The following is an 18,786-nucleotide window of genomic DNA, read 5'->3' as shown; positions in this document are numbered from 1 at the left end:
TCTGTGCGCATGTGTGGGTCTCTTCCTGGGCCACACAGCACTGTCATTTTGTCACTCAATAGTGTTGAGTGAATATGTAATGTTGTACCAGGATCGCACAATGTGCAAATCCTCACCCCTATAGTACGTTGCCTAACTGTGCTTCTTTCTTTTCTTTTGGATAGGAGCTGTGGTGCCGCTGGCGTGAGTGACTGGCTGGTCCCGGTTGTCGTTGTTCCCTTCACTTCCTTTGTATAATAGCGCACTTGGGTGTCCATAATTTGTGTGTAGGTTTTCACGTTTGGTGTATTATAAGGACCCCCTCCCCTTTCCCTTGTCAGCAAGTCATCTCCGCCAGTGAGCCCTCAGTCTCCCTGTACATTGCACTTTAGAAGCAACCTAATCAATGCTTAGATAAAGAGGCTCATTTGGTGATTTATTAAATCTATATTGTATTTTAGAAAACAACCAACTTTTTGTAATAAACTTTGTATTTTGTGTTGGAATCACGTCCACCAATTTTAAATATTACCAGATATCTAGATATATTTTAAGTCCAGTAACGGATAATTTGCCTTCAATAATATGTCAAAAGTTAATATGCAAATATTTCTCATTTCAGTGTTGACAGTAAAGGTCAAACGTCAACAAGCAGAACACAATTTGAGTATATACTTCACATTGTAGCTCTACTCTTTTGTTACTTCTGTCTGTCAATCTCCGTTGTGCGCTACATGTGTGAAAAAATGACTGGTTACAGCCAGCGAAGTGCGTCCCCCCGGTGCGGCTGCCACCAGCCGGGCACCGGGCTGCCACCGGCCGCAGCTGAACGGTTACAGCCGGCGAAGTGCGTCCCCCCGCCGGGGGAAGCCGCTGCTTCCCTCCCTGGCGGACCCGCACCGGGCTGCCACCGGCCACGTGGCCAGTTACAGTAAAGACTATCAGCGAACTGGTTCCTATTTATAGACTTTTAGGAAGTCACAGATGATGTCACTAATGATGTCATAGGTGACATGACCTCACCAGTGGGGTGGGGCCAGAACACAAGAGCTTCACGTGACCTGTGACATCATAGGTCACATGACCTCACCAGTGGGGATGTTGCATCAGCACATAGGCAAACAGGTAAGTTAAGGTAATGCATGTTAATGTCCATATGCATTAGTTTAGGGCCATACACTAACCTGTGTCCTGTCTGTTTTATCAACATGTGAGAGCACGGAGAATCTCCATTGTGCGCTACATGTGTGGAAAAAATGGCTCCAGTCTGAACTTTGTCTGGAGTATATCTGTAATTCAGGGGTTTTCAACCAGGGGTCCGTGACCCCTAGGGGGTCTGCAGGGGGTCCGCCAATTTTTGTCATAAATTGACAATTTTCACCAAAACAATGGCAAATGTGAGGCTGCAGGTAATTGAGAAAATACAAACAGCGAGGCATTTGCACTCCAATCAGATGAATCAGCGGACATGTCCAAAGACGCACAGTTCTTGGCATTCAATAACTAATAATAATTATGCATTAACTTTTTATCAATCATAAACACATACGGGCCCCTGACACCTGATATAGACTTCAGATGTTTAACAGATGTTTTTTGAGGAGGGAAAAAAATTTGTGCCACTTTTAAACTTCTGCTAGTAAACATGAGAGGCATTCACATTTTATGTTTAACACAAATGTCACCCTGTTCTTTATGTTAATCTGACAAAGACAAAACCAGACACCAAATATTTGAAAAAACTATTTAATCAGAATTAATTCATTCACTCATGAACTCAAAGATGTAGTTAATTACAGTGTGTCCATAAGACAACAGACTGAGACAAACATGATGACATTTAATGCAGAAGGCACAGGTACGTTTATCTTTCCGTCCTGACTAGTTTCACAGTGACGTCTAAGCAGTGTTGGCAACTCTAAAGAGCGACTAGCGACAAATTTAATTACTTTTTCCAATCAGGATGTAAACAGTTAATTTGATGTGTTTTTTGTTTGTAGATTAATTTCGTTTTTACTTCAGATACACATGTATCGATCATCATCTGACAACTTCTAGAACTCGTGCTGAAAGAGTTGGCAACACTGTTAAACTAAGTTACTTGTATTTGTAGAAACCTTCTCCACTCTTTTTGCCATATTTGCCCTCTGCAACCAACTTGTTCAACATCTCACTCGGGGCAAACAGTGGGTTGCTGGGATCCGCTGCACTCCAACCTGCAATGACAAAAAAAATAATAATAATTAACATATTAGCTCTTTTTATAATATCTCAAGATGTCCTACTACGTCCACACTCACCATCAATGATGAACTTAACGGTGTCTAGTCCAACATAGTCTCCCAGCTCAAAGGGTCCCATGGGATATCCCGCACCAAGTTTCATGGCAATATCAATGTCCTCTTTGGATCCATGACCTGAGGAAGACGACAGAAAAACAACGGTGACCACGCAAAAGCTGCTCACCTCTTTTCAAATCGACCCCAAATAAATGAGATGCTTTTACAGTCTTGTGTTTCCACTTTAAATCCTAGAGAAACACAAACTATGGCAATTTCACTGCTGACATGACTTGCAGTTATACGTACCCCTCTCGTGCAACCGGATGGCCTCCAACATGTAAGGAACAAGCAGGCGGTTTACGATGAATCCTGGCGTATCCTGAATAAAGAGATGTTCTGCTGAGCGAGCTGTTAAATACATTTCAAGGAGCTATAATGACATCAGACGGCAGATCTGACCTTGCAGGACACTGGTGTTTTTCCAAGCTTTTTGCTGAAGTTCAGGAGGGAATCGAACGTGTCTTGGCTTGTTGCTGAGGTTCCAATGACCTGTGAAAGATGAACACCTCAGTAACTTTGATTAAGCGTTATACAGGTGTCTCCAGACTGAGCTTAGCACGAACACGAGGAAGAATCTCACTTTGGCTGTCTACGTCACACCACGCTGCGACACTTTATTACATTATGTTGGGGCATATTTCAATTCTCGGCATTTCCCTCCCTCATGAAGCTGAAGGAGAGAAAACAGAAACAATAGCCGAGAATATTAAATCACTCAAATTTAAATCAGATCTCTGAATCTCTTCTGTACACTGCTGGGTAATGTAACCAGTGTAATAGCTTAAGAGCACGGAGGTGGTGAGCTCTGTATCTGAGAGCCATCTTCTGTAATTCATTTATCGGTGCTTGGGGAGACTTCTCTGGAAAATCTTTGGACATTTGGCTCATTTGCTTCTTTTTACTGGATGTGAGATAAGAGTTATAACACTGCAATGTCATGTCTCATTTGTAAATGTGAAAGTACCACAAGTAGCCAGTTAGTTTAGCACAAAGACTGGACACAGGGAAGAGTGAACAGCTGGAAGCAAAATCTCCATACCAACAACTTTAAAGCTCACTATTAAACATGCCATATACTGTTTGTTTGTTTAATCCATACACATAAACACACAAACAAGACACACCCTGTTCTAACTTCTCCCCTCTGGGAGGTGCTACAGATCACTGTACGCCAAAACAAACACACACAGTAAACCTCTGTGTCAAACATCCACTGGATCTGTGAATTATTTATTCCCACCGTTTAAATGAACTTTTGTTCTCTAAGCATGTAAATATCATGAGTCAGAGGATGGCCTGTGGGAAGAAACTGTACTTGTGTATATTTGTTTTGATGTACAGTGTTCTGTAGCTCCTCAGAGGGGTTGCGTTCAGGGTGTGATGGATCTGCAGTGATGTTTCCTGAGTCAGGTCAAGTCCTGAACTTTGGGCAGATTGGCGCCGATCATTTTCTTTTTAGTCCCGACAGTCTGTTGTAGTCTGTTCATATCCAGATTTCTTATGTCATAAGTTTAATTCTCCACCTGATTTAAGTGTTTACTCACTATCTGTACCTGTAACTAATAATATAATACCAATATATTAATATTGATAAAAACACAAACAAAATAACTGAAAATATGTATTTTTTTCTTTTACCTCTACAAGCTTCATTACAGGGACTGGGTTAAAGAAGTGAAGGCCACCGAATCTGTCCAGCCTGTTGGTGGAGCTGGCGATGTCAGTGATGGGCAAGGAGGATGTGTTGCTGGCAAAGATGGTGTGTCTAAAACACAAAAGTGCAGAAAAAAAAATAACAACTTTTAATAATACACACAGAAGTTGAAGTAGAAACAAGAATTAACTGTTGTTGCTAATGATTTAAAACAGAAATGGGACGGTGCTTACGCTGGTGCCACCTTGTCGAGCTGACCAAAAAGATCCTGTTTTATTTTTAGATTTTCCACAATGGCCTCCAACACAAGGTCCGAGCTCTGGGCTGCAGACGCAGCGTCCGTGGAGGTTGACACATTCTGCAGGATTTTCTGGATAAACTCTTCACCCGCCTGAAACAGCACACCAAACGTAACGTCCCACAGTAATGACACACACTTCACTCTCCTGCTGTTTGAATTTGCTTTCATCGTCTACCGTGTCTCACCTCTGGCTTATCAGCAAACTTCTTCTTGACCACTCTTTTAAGGCTTCCTTCAATTCCTTTGACCGCCTTTTGAAGGATGTCGTCATTGGTATCCACCAGCGTCACAGAGTGGCCAGTCGATGCAGCAACCTTTCAGGAAGAAAATAAAATGATGGATTTAATGTCAGTGATGTTGAGGCGAGAGCGAATAAGGTGATACTGTTCACTCTAAACCTAAGTAAGGACCTACAAGAGCAAACAGAAACCAGAGCTGTGTCCCAGTTAGAGATACTCAATAGTCAGTATGTGCACTAAAACACTTCCGGTTGTTGATGTTGATGATGGACACGATTATTCCAGACTGCAATTCATAAAAGGCAGAGGAGAAACACATTGGCATAATTCCAATCTGTCCTCTAGATCCTCCCCCTATCCACTCTGTCCATGTTTTTGTGTTCGTGTGGAGGGGTCGCCACATTAAGTATCATTCCAAACCAATAACATTAAGTGGAAATGGGTTATAAAGTCCTCCTAACACTTGAGTCTGCATCGATCCGGCATTACAAACCACACTCCTCTCATTTGTGCACACATGGCGGAAATAGAGGTTGTAGTTTGGAATGGACATGCCATTATGTTCCTGAGACAGTATGTGTATCATACTTGCTCTATGAGCCACACAGTGCTGAACATCTGGGTAATTTTATATCTGGAAATTTAACTTTTATTAGCTTCACTGCAGCACTGAACAGCTGATTAACTCTCTAAAGTTGGTTTTATTCAATTATTTATTCTTATATTATTTGACTTTTTTCTACTTCTTTTGATTCTCATTAATCTAAATAATAATAATAATAATAAATAAAAAACAGTGTTCTTATACATCCATGGTTTCACGCTTGGCAGTGTGACACTTTACAGCTGTTACTCTGTTAACACAGGTGCCTCATATGAACGTGTACATCACTGATTAAACGAGCTTCTGTAGATTTCAATGCATCAGTTCAGTGTTGGGGAAGCACAGCAAGAAGATTCCTGTCTTTCTGTGTACAGTTTGCATATTTTCCCCATGTCTAAAAATACTGTAAATTTGTTATATACACAGTATAGATGCAAAAACAGTGAATGCATTTTGTGACTTCTTTAAATAGACTTTAAATTTCTCTCAGCATGCCCATAAACACAGCTGATATCTCCAGCAGCAAACATGGAGAGCGACATCATGTGGCAACACTTTGTAACTCCCTGCAGTGAGTCTGAATTCAATCCTTAAAACTTGTTATGTGACCCCCACAAGGAAACATCTGTTTAAAACAGACAGCTGACATGTTTCTTCACATAACTTCCTTATGCTGTCAGTGGTTTATTGTTCTCAAGGACAAGAAAAACAGTTTGAAATCAGAGAGAGGTTAAGTTTTAACGACAACTGCGTGCTTTTATTTTGAAGGTTTGGCATTTCTACACGTTGCGCTAAATAAAACATGTTTTTTTTTTACAGAAACATACATTAAACAGCGACGTTTTCTGTGTTTCTCGTGTGCAAACAGCAGGACTAATAAAGACTTTTACAGTCAGCCTCTCTTGGTTTGGTCTAAACACGTCAGTTAGCTAGCCACACTGAAGCTAACACGGCTAAACAGGTGACTAAAGGCATTACCTGTGCGATCCCTGCACCCATCTGCCCTCCTCCGATGATCGTCACATTCTTAATGACAACATTTCTGACAGCTGAAGAAGAGAAACCTCTGCAGATCTGCTGAGAGACGAAAGCCATGATGTGTGTGTGTGTGTGTGTGTGTGTGTGTGGACCTGCTACAGGACTGCAGGAGGAAGGTCGGCGGTCACGTGGCCACATGGGGACACTTGAACGACCTTTAACACAGATACTCAGGTGTTGCATTACACCTGACGTAATATATTTAATAGTGTGTGTATACACTTTAATATTAAAGACTTGAATATGCAGAACTACTGCAATACTTCTTTTAATTACTCAAGTATAAAAAGTGCAAAAATATTTTAATTTTAAAACTATTTATTCATACAGAACAGCCCTTATATACATATATATATACATACATATATATACGCGTGTATATATATACACATATATATATATACATACACACACACATATATATACACACATACACACATATATATATACACACACATACATACACACACACACACACACACACACATATATATATATATATACTTATATATACACATATATATATACATACATACACACATATATATATAATATAAAATAAAATATTTATTACAGTTGGTCAAGGTCAAGCTCATTTTGGTAGTTTAATCTGTAACAATCTGTGGCAAAAAGTAACTTATTTACTTTTTAACTTTCAGTGTTTATACACTACACTGTATTTCATTTAATGAGTACTGTGTTTTAGTGAGATGTTAGCAGTGGTGGAATAAGCACATTTCAGTTACTATGTGTTATAAAAACTAGGATTATACTGGGGTTCAGATGTTTTAACTCATATAATGTGTGTTTCCTGTTTTTAGCATGTCTCGTGCACTTCCCTTAGTATTATGGACTGTGTTTTACTGAGGATGACAGGGAGAGATAATTATAAATCGGTAGTTCAAGGACAGGAGAGACAAGGATGTGAGAGACAGGCCTGAGAAGTGTCATTTTGGACAAGAAACATAATGTTCATTACTGAGCAGAAAACCAAAAAAGGAAATTATCAGTGGGGAGGTGTCCGAGACAGCCCATTTTAGGAAAATTGTATAAGAACCAACTGTTAGAGCTCCTCAGGGAGCCTTTTCTCTGTAACCCCTTTTGTGTCTTGCTCTGTTAAATGCTCCTTCTTGTACAAGAATAATAAATTCAACTTAAACTTTGATACTTTGAATCCAGTCTTCCTTATTCAAGGGGTTTTCTTAAAAAATTCTCGTAACACTATGTTTCATTATAATTTGAGGTACTTGTGTTTTACTTTATTACATACATTTTTTTTTTTGTTATATTACTCTTGTACTCCACTACTTTTTGCTCCATTACCTTAACTTGACAGCTATATTTAGAGTTGAACCCTGATTTCACTTCTTCACTACACAGTACGTGTTTATTTTAAAGACCTAAATTCATATTTAAAAAAACACCTTAAAAAGAATGTCCATACTGGTGTTTACACAGCGTTGGGTAGTGTATTTCATTATCGATTCATTTGTCAAGAAAGTGTTTTCTTTCACAACATAAGAAAAAGGGATGAGTGGAGTGGTTGCAATCTGCAGCTACACCACTCGATGTCAGTAAATCCAACACACTGGTCCATAAAGTGATATTTAAAGATGCAAGTCAGTTGTTATGAAGCAGCAATTCAATTTCACACTGGCATACTTAAAATATATTTGTCAGTGTGAATTACTGAAAGATACAGTACAACAATATACTATATCCTTCTACTGTCCTGATAAAAGGATAGTTGTTCTCATAAAATTCTTCATTCTCATCCTCAACAATCTAAAACAAAAACATTGAAAAAAAAAAACATTGGACCCTAAATAAATATTCATGATAAATGAAGATATGTAGTATTCAGATAATCTGTTTTTATTGGCAAGTCTAAGTGTTGAAAAATTAGGATTATACTGGGGAGTGTGTGTGTGTCCTACTTTTTGCATGTCTCGTCCACTTCCCTTATTTGGCCTGTGTTTACTGAGGCTGGCAGGGAGAGATAAATATAAAAATAGTACAAGGACAAGAGAGACAGGTTAGGGAAGTATCATTTGGATATGAAACATAATGCTCAATACTGAGCAGAAAACCAAAAAAGGATGTTATGATGCTGTCTGTATCAGTAGGGAGGTGTCCGAGACAGCCCATTTTAAAGAAATGTATAAGAACTAACTGTTAGAGCACTGTTAAACACTCCTTCTTGTACAAGAATAATAAATCCAACTTAAACTTTCATACTTTGAATCCAGTCTTCCTTATTCAAGGGTTCTTCTTTAAAAATTCTCGTAACACTAAGCACAGAGGGTGCACTCCCTGTACAGATTGTAAAGCCCTCTGAGGCAAATGTACTTTGTGACTTTGGGCTATACAAATAAAATTTGATTTGATGTTGCCAATAATCCTTTGAACAAGTCTGTATGAAAATATATATTTAAACTAAAATCTTTCTTCATCCAATGCCTCAATGCTGGACCTTATAAAGACACATATGTGTGCTAATTTCTGTAAATTAGTAGTATACATCATTACAGTAAAATAAATATTCAGCAGGTATTTTCAGTTTGTCTCTCCAGGAGACAAACATCTTTGGTCTTTCTACAGAAAAGCTGCTCAGTTCACTTCATCCACGAGGGCTCACACACACAGAGTATGAGCAGGGTGCCAGTGTCAGGCCGAATCGTCCCTGCAGGTTAGGAGGTGTTCCCTCTGGGAGTCTGAATCTGAAGGCCTGCAGTAAGCTGGTAACCATCAGGAACAGCTCCATCTTCGCCAGTTGTTCACCCATACACACCCTGCGACCTGAGATATACAAATTATCAGAGCATGGTCAAGCACAGACATTAAAAATGTATTAATAAATCAATGTCATTCAGCCCTTATGAGTAAGGAATGGCATACCAATCCCAAATGGTATGAAGCACTCTTTCCTGAGCAACTTTCCATCATCGTCCAAGAAGCGTGCTGGGTTGAAAGTGTCTGGGTCGTCCCACACAGTGGGATCTCTATGGACAGACCACAGATTGGGCACAACAACTGTTCCTTTGGGAATTGTGTAGCCTCTGAACTCTAAATGGGGAAGATAAAAAACATATTGCAACGCTTAGTGAATCAGATTCTCATGAAGTTATGAGGAATCATTCAAATATAGCTCTATAGAGACACTATTATTATCGGAGACTTGGAGTGACTGACAAGTTTAGCACCAACAGACTAGTTGAGCATTAACAGAGAATATAGTGAAACACAACGGGGTCATAGTGTTGTTTAAGTTCACCTGTTGTCTCGGAGGCCATGTGAGGAATAGCCAGAGGCACCACTACAGTCAGTCTCTGCACCTCCATGATGGTGGCTTCAGTAAAAGGCAAACTTCCCTTATCGGTCAAAGACGGGACCCGATGTCTGCCTACCACTTTATCAATCTCTGCCTGGACCTTGTCTAAAATCATAGTAGAAGCAAAGAAACAGTAAGTGCATGATTTTTGAATGATGAATTGAAGTCCCCATCCAAAAACAAATCAGCAGAAATGAAGTGTGGCTTTGGAAAACACCATAAACTAGACAAAATCATAAGTACTAGAAAGTGATGAAATGAAAATGCATGTTTTGATTTGCTAATCAATGTGGTGGTGAAACAGTTAGAGAAGTGGTCAAATACATATTCCAGCTAGACATTTTGTTGTTGAGCTGTGGGTTCCTGCAGCAGATTTCTAATTCCCTTTTCCCACCCAGAGTTTTCCATTTATGTAATAAACAGGATCTGTGGTTCGTACAAGCATAAAAACACAAACTGCTCAACACAAATGTCCTGTCAGTATCTGAACTATAGAACGAAGCTCTACAGTGTTGTATAACTGCAATTATACAGTAGTTTATATTATGGAATAATAGAAAAGTATGTTTTCTACACTGTTTATTTTCTTTATTCATCAAAAACGGAAAAACAAATCCACTGGAAATCTGCCATGGGAACTCAGAGCAAAGGTTTTTTTTGGATGCTTTACCACTTTATGACTATAACATTAGATGTGGACAGAAATCTGATCGGAAACATCTCAGATGTCACAGGTGATGGTCACACCACTCCAGTGTGTTTGTGAAAAAGGCAACAGCTACATTTCCCAAGAGCATGTAAGCAATCCAAAAAAATTATGGATTGTTGCTATTTTTACCTTGGATATCAGGGTGTGAGACCATGTAGAGCAGAATCCATAAAACTGAATTAGTAGTGGTGTCAGTGCCGGCGATGAAGAGATCTCCTATTATGTAAAAGAGATAATCTTCGGTGAAGCTGCTCTCCTCTTCTCCAGCAGATTGCTGTGCCAACATCTCTATTAAGTACATATCCGTAAGGTCCCTCGGGTTGGCAGGATCTAATGTTTCCCGGTGATTTGCTATAATCCTCTTCAGAAACGCTGTGATGTCTCCTTCCACCTGCCGTAACTCCTTGAAGACCCCAAAAGGTAAATAGTAAAGCAGTGGAAAGATGTTGATGAGGACTGCAGGGCTGTTGATGCAGATCTCCAGGCCACGAACCATGAGGTCCAGCATGGTGCGAAACTCGTGGTCTTCATGATGGAAGCGCTGACCCAGGATCAGCGAGCAGATGACGTTTGACACGGCGGTGCTGATCAGCGGAGCCAGGTCCACTCCGGCACCACCAGACACCTCGTTCAGTCTCTGCAGCTCTGTTTTGATGGTAGCCAGACCCTGCAGGATGCAAGGCTCCAAGCTCAACCTCCCCAGGCCAAAGTTTCGGAGTGTGGCGTGGCAGAACTTGCGTTGCTTTCTCCAGACTGGACCGTAAGGTGCAAAGACTATTCCTAAACCAGAAAGAGTATGGAATATGGCTCAGGTGAGCAAAGATAACATATAGGCCATTATTTTTTTACTATTGGTCAGCCTGTTTACTGCATTCAAGGTGATAAATAGAGCCTGTCTAGTTACAGCTACTGTATTGATGACAAAATGTGTTGTATCAACAACAGAGAATGTGAACCTATCCTTTAATCTGGGTCCAGCTTACCAAATTACTTTATTAGTGAGAGAAACACTTGCAACAGCACTGCCAACTACAGCCTCTAAAAAAGGACAATAAAGTTAAATTAACATCTTTTTAAAGTTGGAATAAAAAATTGCAGGGTTATTGGACTGCAGTAATTTTTATCTACATGTACCTAATAAAGAGGAAAGGAAGTTTATATGAGCATGTCTGCCTGATACATGCTTAACATTTAACATAAGGTTGTAAAACAATAAAAATCTCCCTTGTACCTTACTTTTACGTTTTAGTCATGAGAGTAAAGTTCAGTTAAACCAGGAAGGTTATGAAATATGGCTATGGCTGGTTTAGTTACAGCTAAAAAAAATGTATAGGAGTGTTGTATTAAGATACAGCAGAGAAAATGTGAACCTATCCTTTAATCTGGCTATGAAATAGGGTAAACACAGGCCTTACCAATGATACTAATTAAGGCTCCATTCCATTTAGATCAAACAGAGAAACTGACTCACTGGAAAGTCTCTGCTGCAATAAATGGAACTGAGCCTTAATTAGTATAATTAGAAACACCTATTCTGTGTAAAAAAAAAAAAGGTCTATAGCACCACACATACAGCCTCTAATAAAGTTTACTCTTTTTTAAAGTTGGAATAAAAACTGAATTCAATGCAGGGCTCTGAGCTAAACGTGCATAATAAAGAGGAAGGTGAGTTTACCTTTGCGTTTAGTCATGATGGTGACAGCGGGGATAGTTGGCCTGTCGGAGAACACCTCGGGGTGGTTTGAGAGAGCATCCTTCACCGCTTCATAACCATTAAGCACAACCATCAGCTGACTGCCTACGAACAGGCTGTACACTTTCCCATACACGTCGGCCTGTTTCGTTAAAAACACCACCGCGTTCGTCTCCCTGCTGTCCGCCTGCTGTGCAAACCTCCTCTGGATGAAGGCAGGGATGAGAAAGCCGCCGAAGTTGCCGACTATCGGCCACGGGGTCGGTCCTGGAGGAATCCCTGCGAGGTGTCGTCGTTTCTGATAAAAAGAAACTAAATAAAACACAACGAGGAAAACTAACAGCGCTGCAATGTTGACATGTGACAGCACAGAGCTGCTCTCCGGCCACGGCAGCGACACCATGGTGTTAAAGTGCAAATAAACCGAAGGCGGTGAGCTGAAAATATCCCATTTATACAAATATGCATATGTAATAACTCCGGTGTTTAACGGGCTGCTCGCTGCTCACGCTCTTCCTGTGTTGTTGTCAAAGGCCACGAGTCAACGTAGCGCCGTTACTGGCTTCCTATTGGCTGACAGCGCTGTGCTCTGCTGTGATTGGTGCACTTTGACAGGTAAGGAGGGATTTTTGCCTTTTTATTATTTTTAAAGGACACAGCGAGGTTTTAATACTTGGTACAACGAAGAAAATTAAATTAATTAATTTAATTAAATTAAATAAATTTAATTAAATTAACTTTAGGATGCATAAGTGGACATTTGAGAGATTACAATTGATATATATTAAAATGTATTATATGTCTCATTAACGCACACAATCTGTCGTTAATATTTTTTTTACTATGTTTTTGCTATAGTCAAATTCCTTGTAAGTGCAAACCAATTGGCAATTAACTTGTTCTGATTTTTGATATTAAAGATAAATTCTCAATTATTTATTGTCACTGTTTGCATTTACATGTTTGTCTTTAAAACGTTAAAAAAAACACACTTAACACAATCTACTCATGCTGTGCATACTCTCTACTGCCTCAAAATACAACCTGCTGAAATAACTATGCACTATCCCCGATCTTTATTTAGTCTACAAATGTTATTGTTGTTCCTATGTGTACATATAGATAAGAATACGTATAGATCGTATTTGTTAATACAGTATATGTATATATTTTTTCTATACATAGTTTTTATATTTATGTTTACCGTCAAGCTTCTTGTTGTTCTAGCGGTACTATGGATCTGCAGAGGTTTACACAACCCTGTGGATTTTATTTGGTATCATTATCAGAGGATTGTGATTTCTTAAAAGTCGAAGAGAAAAATTAAATATGAAAGTGTCTAAAACATACAGTTGCAGTATATAGCATAATGATTAAATAATAATAAATATTAAAAAAAACACACTGAAGTTTTGTATGGTTAAATTTTAATACAATAGTATGTTGAGACACAACTAGGATACACACACTGAAGGCTACTAAAATGAATACAACTCAATAATAATAACAATAATAATAATAATAATAAAAAAACTCATAGGAAAAAAAATACAGCAAGACTCGTAATGGCAGTTTTGGAACACCAAGACATTTAACACACTAAGGCACCATGTGACTCAGCACATAATATCATATTGAGGTAAACCCCATCAACACAACAGTATGAAAGACTTATGGTAGCAGATCTAAAAATAATCTAAAACAAATACTGCAACAAACGGTCTGTTCATGATTGAAATTCACTGGGAGCTGACACAAAGTATCAGTTACAAACACAACGATGGCTTTGCAGGAGTTTAACTCTATAATAAATTACATAAAGAACACACGAAGACAACATGACTATCCTTCTAGACATATTTTTTGCAGAAACATCCTTGAATAAGCTAGGTATTTGGTACAATATGTCCTGTCCAGTAGACCGGACTGAATGAAAGAATACCGCTTTCAATTGATTACAGGCAACACTGCTGGGGTATCGGGGTCATGTCACTCCTCTCGTGTGCTCTGTACCATGGAGTACTTCTTGCAGGGTTCTTAAGGCAGGCTGGAGGCCAAGTGATGGGCCAACTGTAAGAACATGGCACCGAGGTTGGACGTTCCTCTCCAGGAAGTTGAACAGCGGGTTCCACCAGGTGTTGGTGAGGTAGTTGTTGGGGAGCATTTCAGAGTCTGTCGAGAAAGTAAAAATGATCATTTTGGTATAAAAGTTTTTGTTTAGTTTTATATATATATATAATATATATATATATATATATATATAACTACACAAACCACACATAGATTGTTTATGTAATTTATATAATTACATGTTAGATATTTCTGGTAGCCATATCACAAAAGATAAAGCATGTGGACCGTTTGTTCTTGTTGTTGTCTTAGTGGCCTGGGAGTGTGAAAGTTGCATCAGAAAACTTTGGACTTTGTATTTTTGCACTGAACAAGTCTCTTTACGGGTAATATGAACTGAAGGAATTATTGCAGTAAGCAAAAACAGTTTTAAGACAGACTTGGTAAAACCAGTCCTCTAACACACTCCCCAAACAGTAAACAGGTAAGTTAATATGAATAGACTATAACAATATAATATAAGTCTTAGAATTTACCGTCTTATTTAACTAAAATAATCTGAATAGAGGGTCTGTGAAAACATTTGCAAGTTTTAATATTATTTTGTGTTAAACATTTTATAAATACTAACACATCCAAATAATTAGCTTAGGACCACAACAACGGTCTATTTTTTGGCCACTAGATGGGGTCATTTGCCAGTGTTGAGAAGCCACATGCGTGTCTGTTGAAAGAATGCTGACCAGATACAGACAGTCTAAAAATAGACTTGTACTTACTGTAAATATATAATTAGACGTAAATCGACCAGTTTCTTCTAAACATAAACTGTTATAAATTCTGTGTGTTGACACGTAACTTTTAGCGGGGTACACTTGAGCTGAACAAAATACAGCCATGTGTGCACCAGACAGACAGTACACCCTGCATGCATAATGATTAATGTGTACCAAGGTTCAGTGAGAGGGGAGTCTTCAGCTCTGAAAGCCTGGTTTAATTCCTCGTGGTTTGACACACACCACACACCACACACACACACAACACACACACAACACACACACACACCACACACAGGTTCACTACCTGTGTTCTGACCTGTAAGTTGGCCATGGTGTGATAACCACAAACAGGCGGAGGTGATAAAATAGGCCACGACCACGTCCACACTGTAGTGCTCATGTGCCACCAGATGCACACCACGCCTACAGCGCTTAGCAGCCAGCACATCAATGGTACCCACCAGAACGACCGCGGCGAGTCTTGAGACAGAGAGAGAAAGGGAAGGAGAGACAAGAGGATGGCATATTGATGACAGCATCAATTTGTGGTCTATCTTCCATGTTTCCACTGTCAAAAAAAAGGCGTCTGTGGCATTTCAGTGCAATGTGACAAAAACAGAGGGTTTTTTTCTGCAACACACAGACAAACAGGGTTACAGTAAAAAATGATAATGGGAGACTTAACTTAATCCATGCTAGCAAACTCATCCCCACACATATGTTCATCCACAAGCGGCACACACTCAAATGCTAATGTATTACGTACACGTTGCTAAAAGTAATAAAGTATAGTACCTACCATTATGAGAGTCATAACTTCAAATTGTGTCAAAACTGTTTTACAGATGTGTCGATTTAACTCAACGTATGTGTGTATGGTGTATGGTGCTGTGTAATTGTATGCATTATACAAGAGAGGTGCTTTAATACATGTCTACTCTTTATTGATATTATGGACAAAATATGAAGACACCTCTCGTTATTACAAACATAACACAAACAGAACCAAACTACAGCCTTAAATATGATCATAAAGTTGAATTATACCTCTTTAAATGGATTAATTAAAACTGAACATTACATTAAAGCACAATTTACTGCAGGGCTGGTTGTATAAGATTGTATTAGCTTAGATGTAAGTAATAATGCAGCAACATGTAGCTTACAAGATATACAACATACTGCACCTGGAAACAAATGATTCGATTCGAAGCTAAAGAAAAATAGTGGCAACACACGTCACTTATGCGTATCCTGTTAGTCCATTGAAGGCCTATGTTGTCATATATTATTCATGGAAATTCACATAATGTTCCATACAAGTAAACATACAAGTGCTGCTTTGAGTACTTACACTCCTTGATGAACAGATTAGGGAGAGGTGAGCATCACAGTTGGGTCCACTGTAGAGGAAGTCTCCACACAAGAGATGGGAGTTTTGTAATGGACAGACCACACCACCAGAGACCAGCCCGAAGAATTCGCTGGAATTTAGCCTGGGAGTCTCCGTGAAGCTGAGCGAGAACAGGAAGAGGATAGTAAAGAGGGAGAAATAGAAACCTGGATCAGCAGCTATCAATTATTTCCATTATCAGTCCATTGTTGAATATTGGTAGGAATTAGTCACCATTAAGTCTACAAAATGTCAAAAAAGCTTAATGTAACATCTTGGAATTGCCTGTTTTGTCTGACCAACGGTTCAAAAGTCAATAAATAATTTACAGTGATGACAAAAAGCAGCAAATTGTTTGGCTTTTTTTCTTTGATAAACAGTTTGGGTCTAATTGATTATAAATACTGTACAAGACAGGGTTTGACATGACAGTCTCTGGCAACCTCACATGATGACAAGACTGCAAGAACAAGAAGTAATTTGGCAGATAATCCCTGCACAAGTTGTTTTTAACACTTTCATTTAATATTATTTGTGTTGAAAAAAGAATAATATTATAATAACTCAACTTTGAGGTGCTGGTCAGGATTTTGTAATCGTTGGACAGAGCAAGGCCTCGCTCTTTCCCCATTTCCGTCTTTGCACTAAGATAGACTAACCAGCTGTAGCTGTCATATTTCCAACACATGAGAGTGGTATCAATCTTCTTATTTAACTCCCGGTAAAAAAAAAAAAATAAAATAAACATATTACCAAATAATAATCATTTTCCATTGATCTTTTCCAATTTTAGGACACATTATATGAACTGGTAACTGGAAACATGTGGTCAAAATTGAAGAGGAATTGAAGGAATTGCAACAAAAGAATTACAGAATCACACTCCACACATTCAAATCAACAATCAAAGTTCTTGTTGCTCAATTGCAGAGGATAACTCACTTCTTATAAGTAGTTAAAGGCTTTCATACACTGCGAGAAACATTTCAAAATCTTGGGAAACAAAACACTCCAAATTGTCCGACTCTCATCATTTTGCAACTGCACACACAGCAAACAACTGCCAGGAGCACATGTTTTTGATCAAACACTGATGCCACAATATTGTTGGTGTCCTCAGGCAGTAAAGAGTCAAAATGGGATTTTTTTATAGCTGTCTCTCTTGCATGGTTGTGCAAAATGAGTGCCAGAGGGTGCACGGGAGTACACGGTTGAACAACGACAGCTGATGCCCGCTCTGATGTTTGCATGCTACTCACCTTAGGAGCGCAAGTCATATGCATGCCAGGTACAGGCAGGGTGGGGATGTACAGAGTGACACAGCGGTACAAGTACAGGGTGCCAATGAGGAAGAAGAACCGCTACTCGCTATTGACCTGAAAATAGGACATTATGGGAGACAAAATTGATATCAGCATCTTTTTGACACTATTTAGCATGATTCTGTCAACGTCCTTCAGATCTGAGGTCTTCTATTCAGTTGGTCAAAGTAACTGTCATACAAAGAAAACACCACTGTAGAAAAGGAAATACAATTTCCTTACTGATAGTAGTTTTACACACTTATAAAGATGCAATTGTTGCGTAACAATAAGAGACATGTTGACGTTGACAAGTTGCAGTTACAACACACAAAAACATATAAATATCTCTTTTTCTTCAAGCTAAAAGGTTCCCACTTGTATCTGAAGAAGAACACTGGATCAACCAAATGGCCAGCAGCACCATGCCATAATCTCTGTCACTGTAAATGCCCAGTTGACCCTGTCAATATAGTCAAAGAACTTGTCAGGAAGAGGTGGGCTGCTTTTCTTGGGTGGGGACCCTCTCGTGGACAATGGTGATGACGACGGTCAGGACCAAGTTAAAAACCAAGCAAAAAGAGCGATTACTGTCTTCCACCCATTCCTTGGCAAACGATTGGCCTTGGACTCCGGCACAGAGATCTTCACGTAGTCATTATGTCTCCCGATTCTTTCAGAAAGCCCCTCTTTGTGTCCTCTCCGCCTGGCGTGTGGACAGGACATGCGTTTACCATTGCCTTCAGCACACACCACCCTCCATTTCTCTCTGGGTTCAGATGATCAGTGGGAGAGTTTATCGCATCCACAAGCTCCTGTGATGCCATGGATGCCTCCACTGGTCCATCCACAGACACCGCTCGTCTTGGCTGAGGCCTTTTAGCTGTCGTGGAGAGAAAACAACAGGTTGGAAAATGACAAAGTCTTCGGTTTTGGAAAGCACAAGCATGCTATTATATAATTGCACAAGACAAAGCACAGAAGTAACAGGTTGGTTGCATTGAAAGTGCTAAATCACTGTGATGAGAAACAGGGAGAAGATGAAGTACCATTTACTTTGTTTCCACTCTCTTTTATCCTATGCATAACAAAGAAAGAGATAGAGCTTTTTAGTGCTACAAAATTCTTGATTCCATGGGCGGAAATGTCCATTTTAGGCTGAACACGCCTTTTTCTGAGACAGCTATTCTAGATGTGGTTGTCTGAGTTAACACTGTGTGTTATATTTCCTTTCCCGGGACATTCACCAGAACCACTGTGACAGTCTTCGTTTGATGTTCAGTCACACTTCGTCTTGTTCGGTGGGGCCTTCCAAAGTCTTTCCGCCACACTGCTATGGTTGTCTGTGGTCAT

General features: G+C 39.4%; 2 protein-coding genes and 1 pseudogene across 2 annotated transcripts; all 3 read right to left on the bottom strand.

Moving 5' to 3' along the window:
* Nucleotides 1-1,705: 1,705 nt before the first annotated feature.
* Nucleotides 1,706-6,270, bottom strand: hadh (hydroxyacyl-CoA dehydrogenase). The gene is made up of 8 exons (XM_010741301.3): nucleotides 6,098-6,270; nucleotides 4,462-4,590; nucleotides 4,209-4,366; nucleotides 3,960-4,086; nucleotides 2,721-2,810; nucleotides 2,568-2,640; nucleotides 2,280-2,396; nucleotides 1,706-2,195 (listed from the first exon to the last, which is right to left on the bottom strand). The coding sequence occupies exons 1-8, from the start codon at nucleotides 6,212-6,214 to the stop codon at nucleotides 2,077-2,079; spliced, it is 930 nt and encodes a 309-aa protein (XP_010739603.2). The 5' UTR covers nucleotides 6,215-6,270; the 3' UTR covers nucleotides 1,706-2,076.
* A 2,200-nt stretch (nucleotides 6,271-8,470) lies between these two features.
* On the bottom strand, nucleotides 8,471-12,413 carry LOC109137375 (cytochrome P450 2U1). Its single transcript, XM_019255311.2, has 5 exons — nucleotides 11,873-12,413; nucleotides 10,327-10,977; nucleotides 9,432-9,593; nucleotides 9,056-9,223; nucleotides 8,471-8,956 (listed from the first exon to the last, which is right to left on the bottom strand). Exons 1-5 carry the CDS (start codon nucleotides 12,291-12,293, stop codon nucleotides 8,778-8,780), a joined length of 1,581 nt encoding a protein of 526 aa, XP_019110856.2. The 5' UTR covers nucleotides 12,294-12,413; the 3' UTR covers nucleotides 8,471-8,777.
* A 1,466-nt stretch (nucleotides 12,414-13,879) lies between these two features.
* On the bottom strand, nucleotides 13,880-18,786 carry LOC113746522 (phosphatidylcholine:ceramide cholinephosphotransferase 2-like; annotated as a pseudogene).

This window comes from Larimichthys crocea, chromosome X (genome assembly GCF_000972845.2).
Source record: "Larimichthys crocea isolate SSNF chromosome X, L_crocea_2.0, whole genome shotgun sequence".
Taxonomy (NCBI): Eukaryota; Metazoa; Chordata; class Actinopteri; family Sciaenidae; genus Larimichthys; species Larimichthys crocea.
The sequence above is the reverse complement of the archived record's forward strand: the minus strand, read 5'-3'. Positions and strand labels throughout refer to the sequence as shown.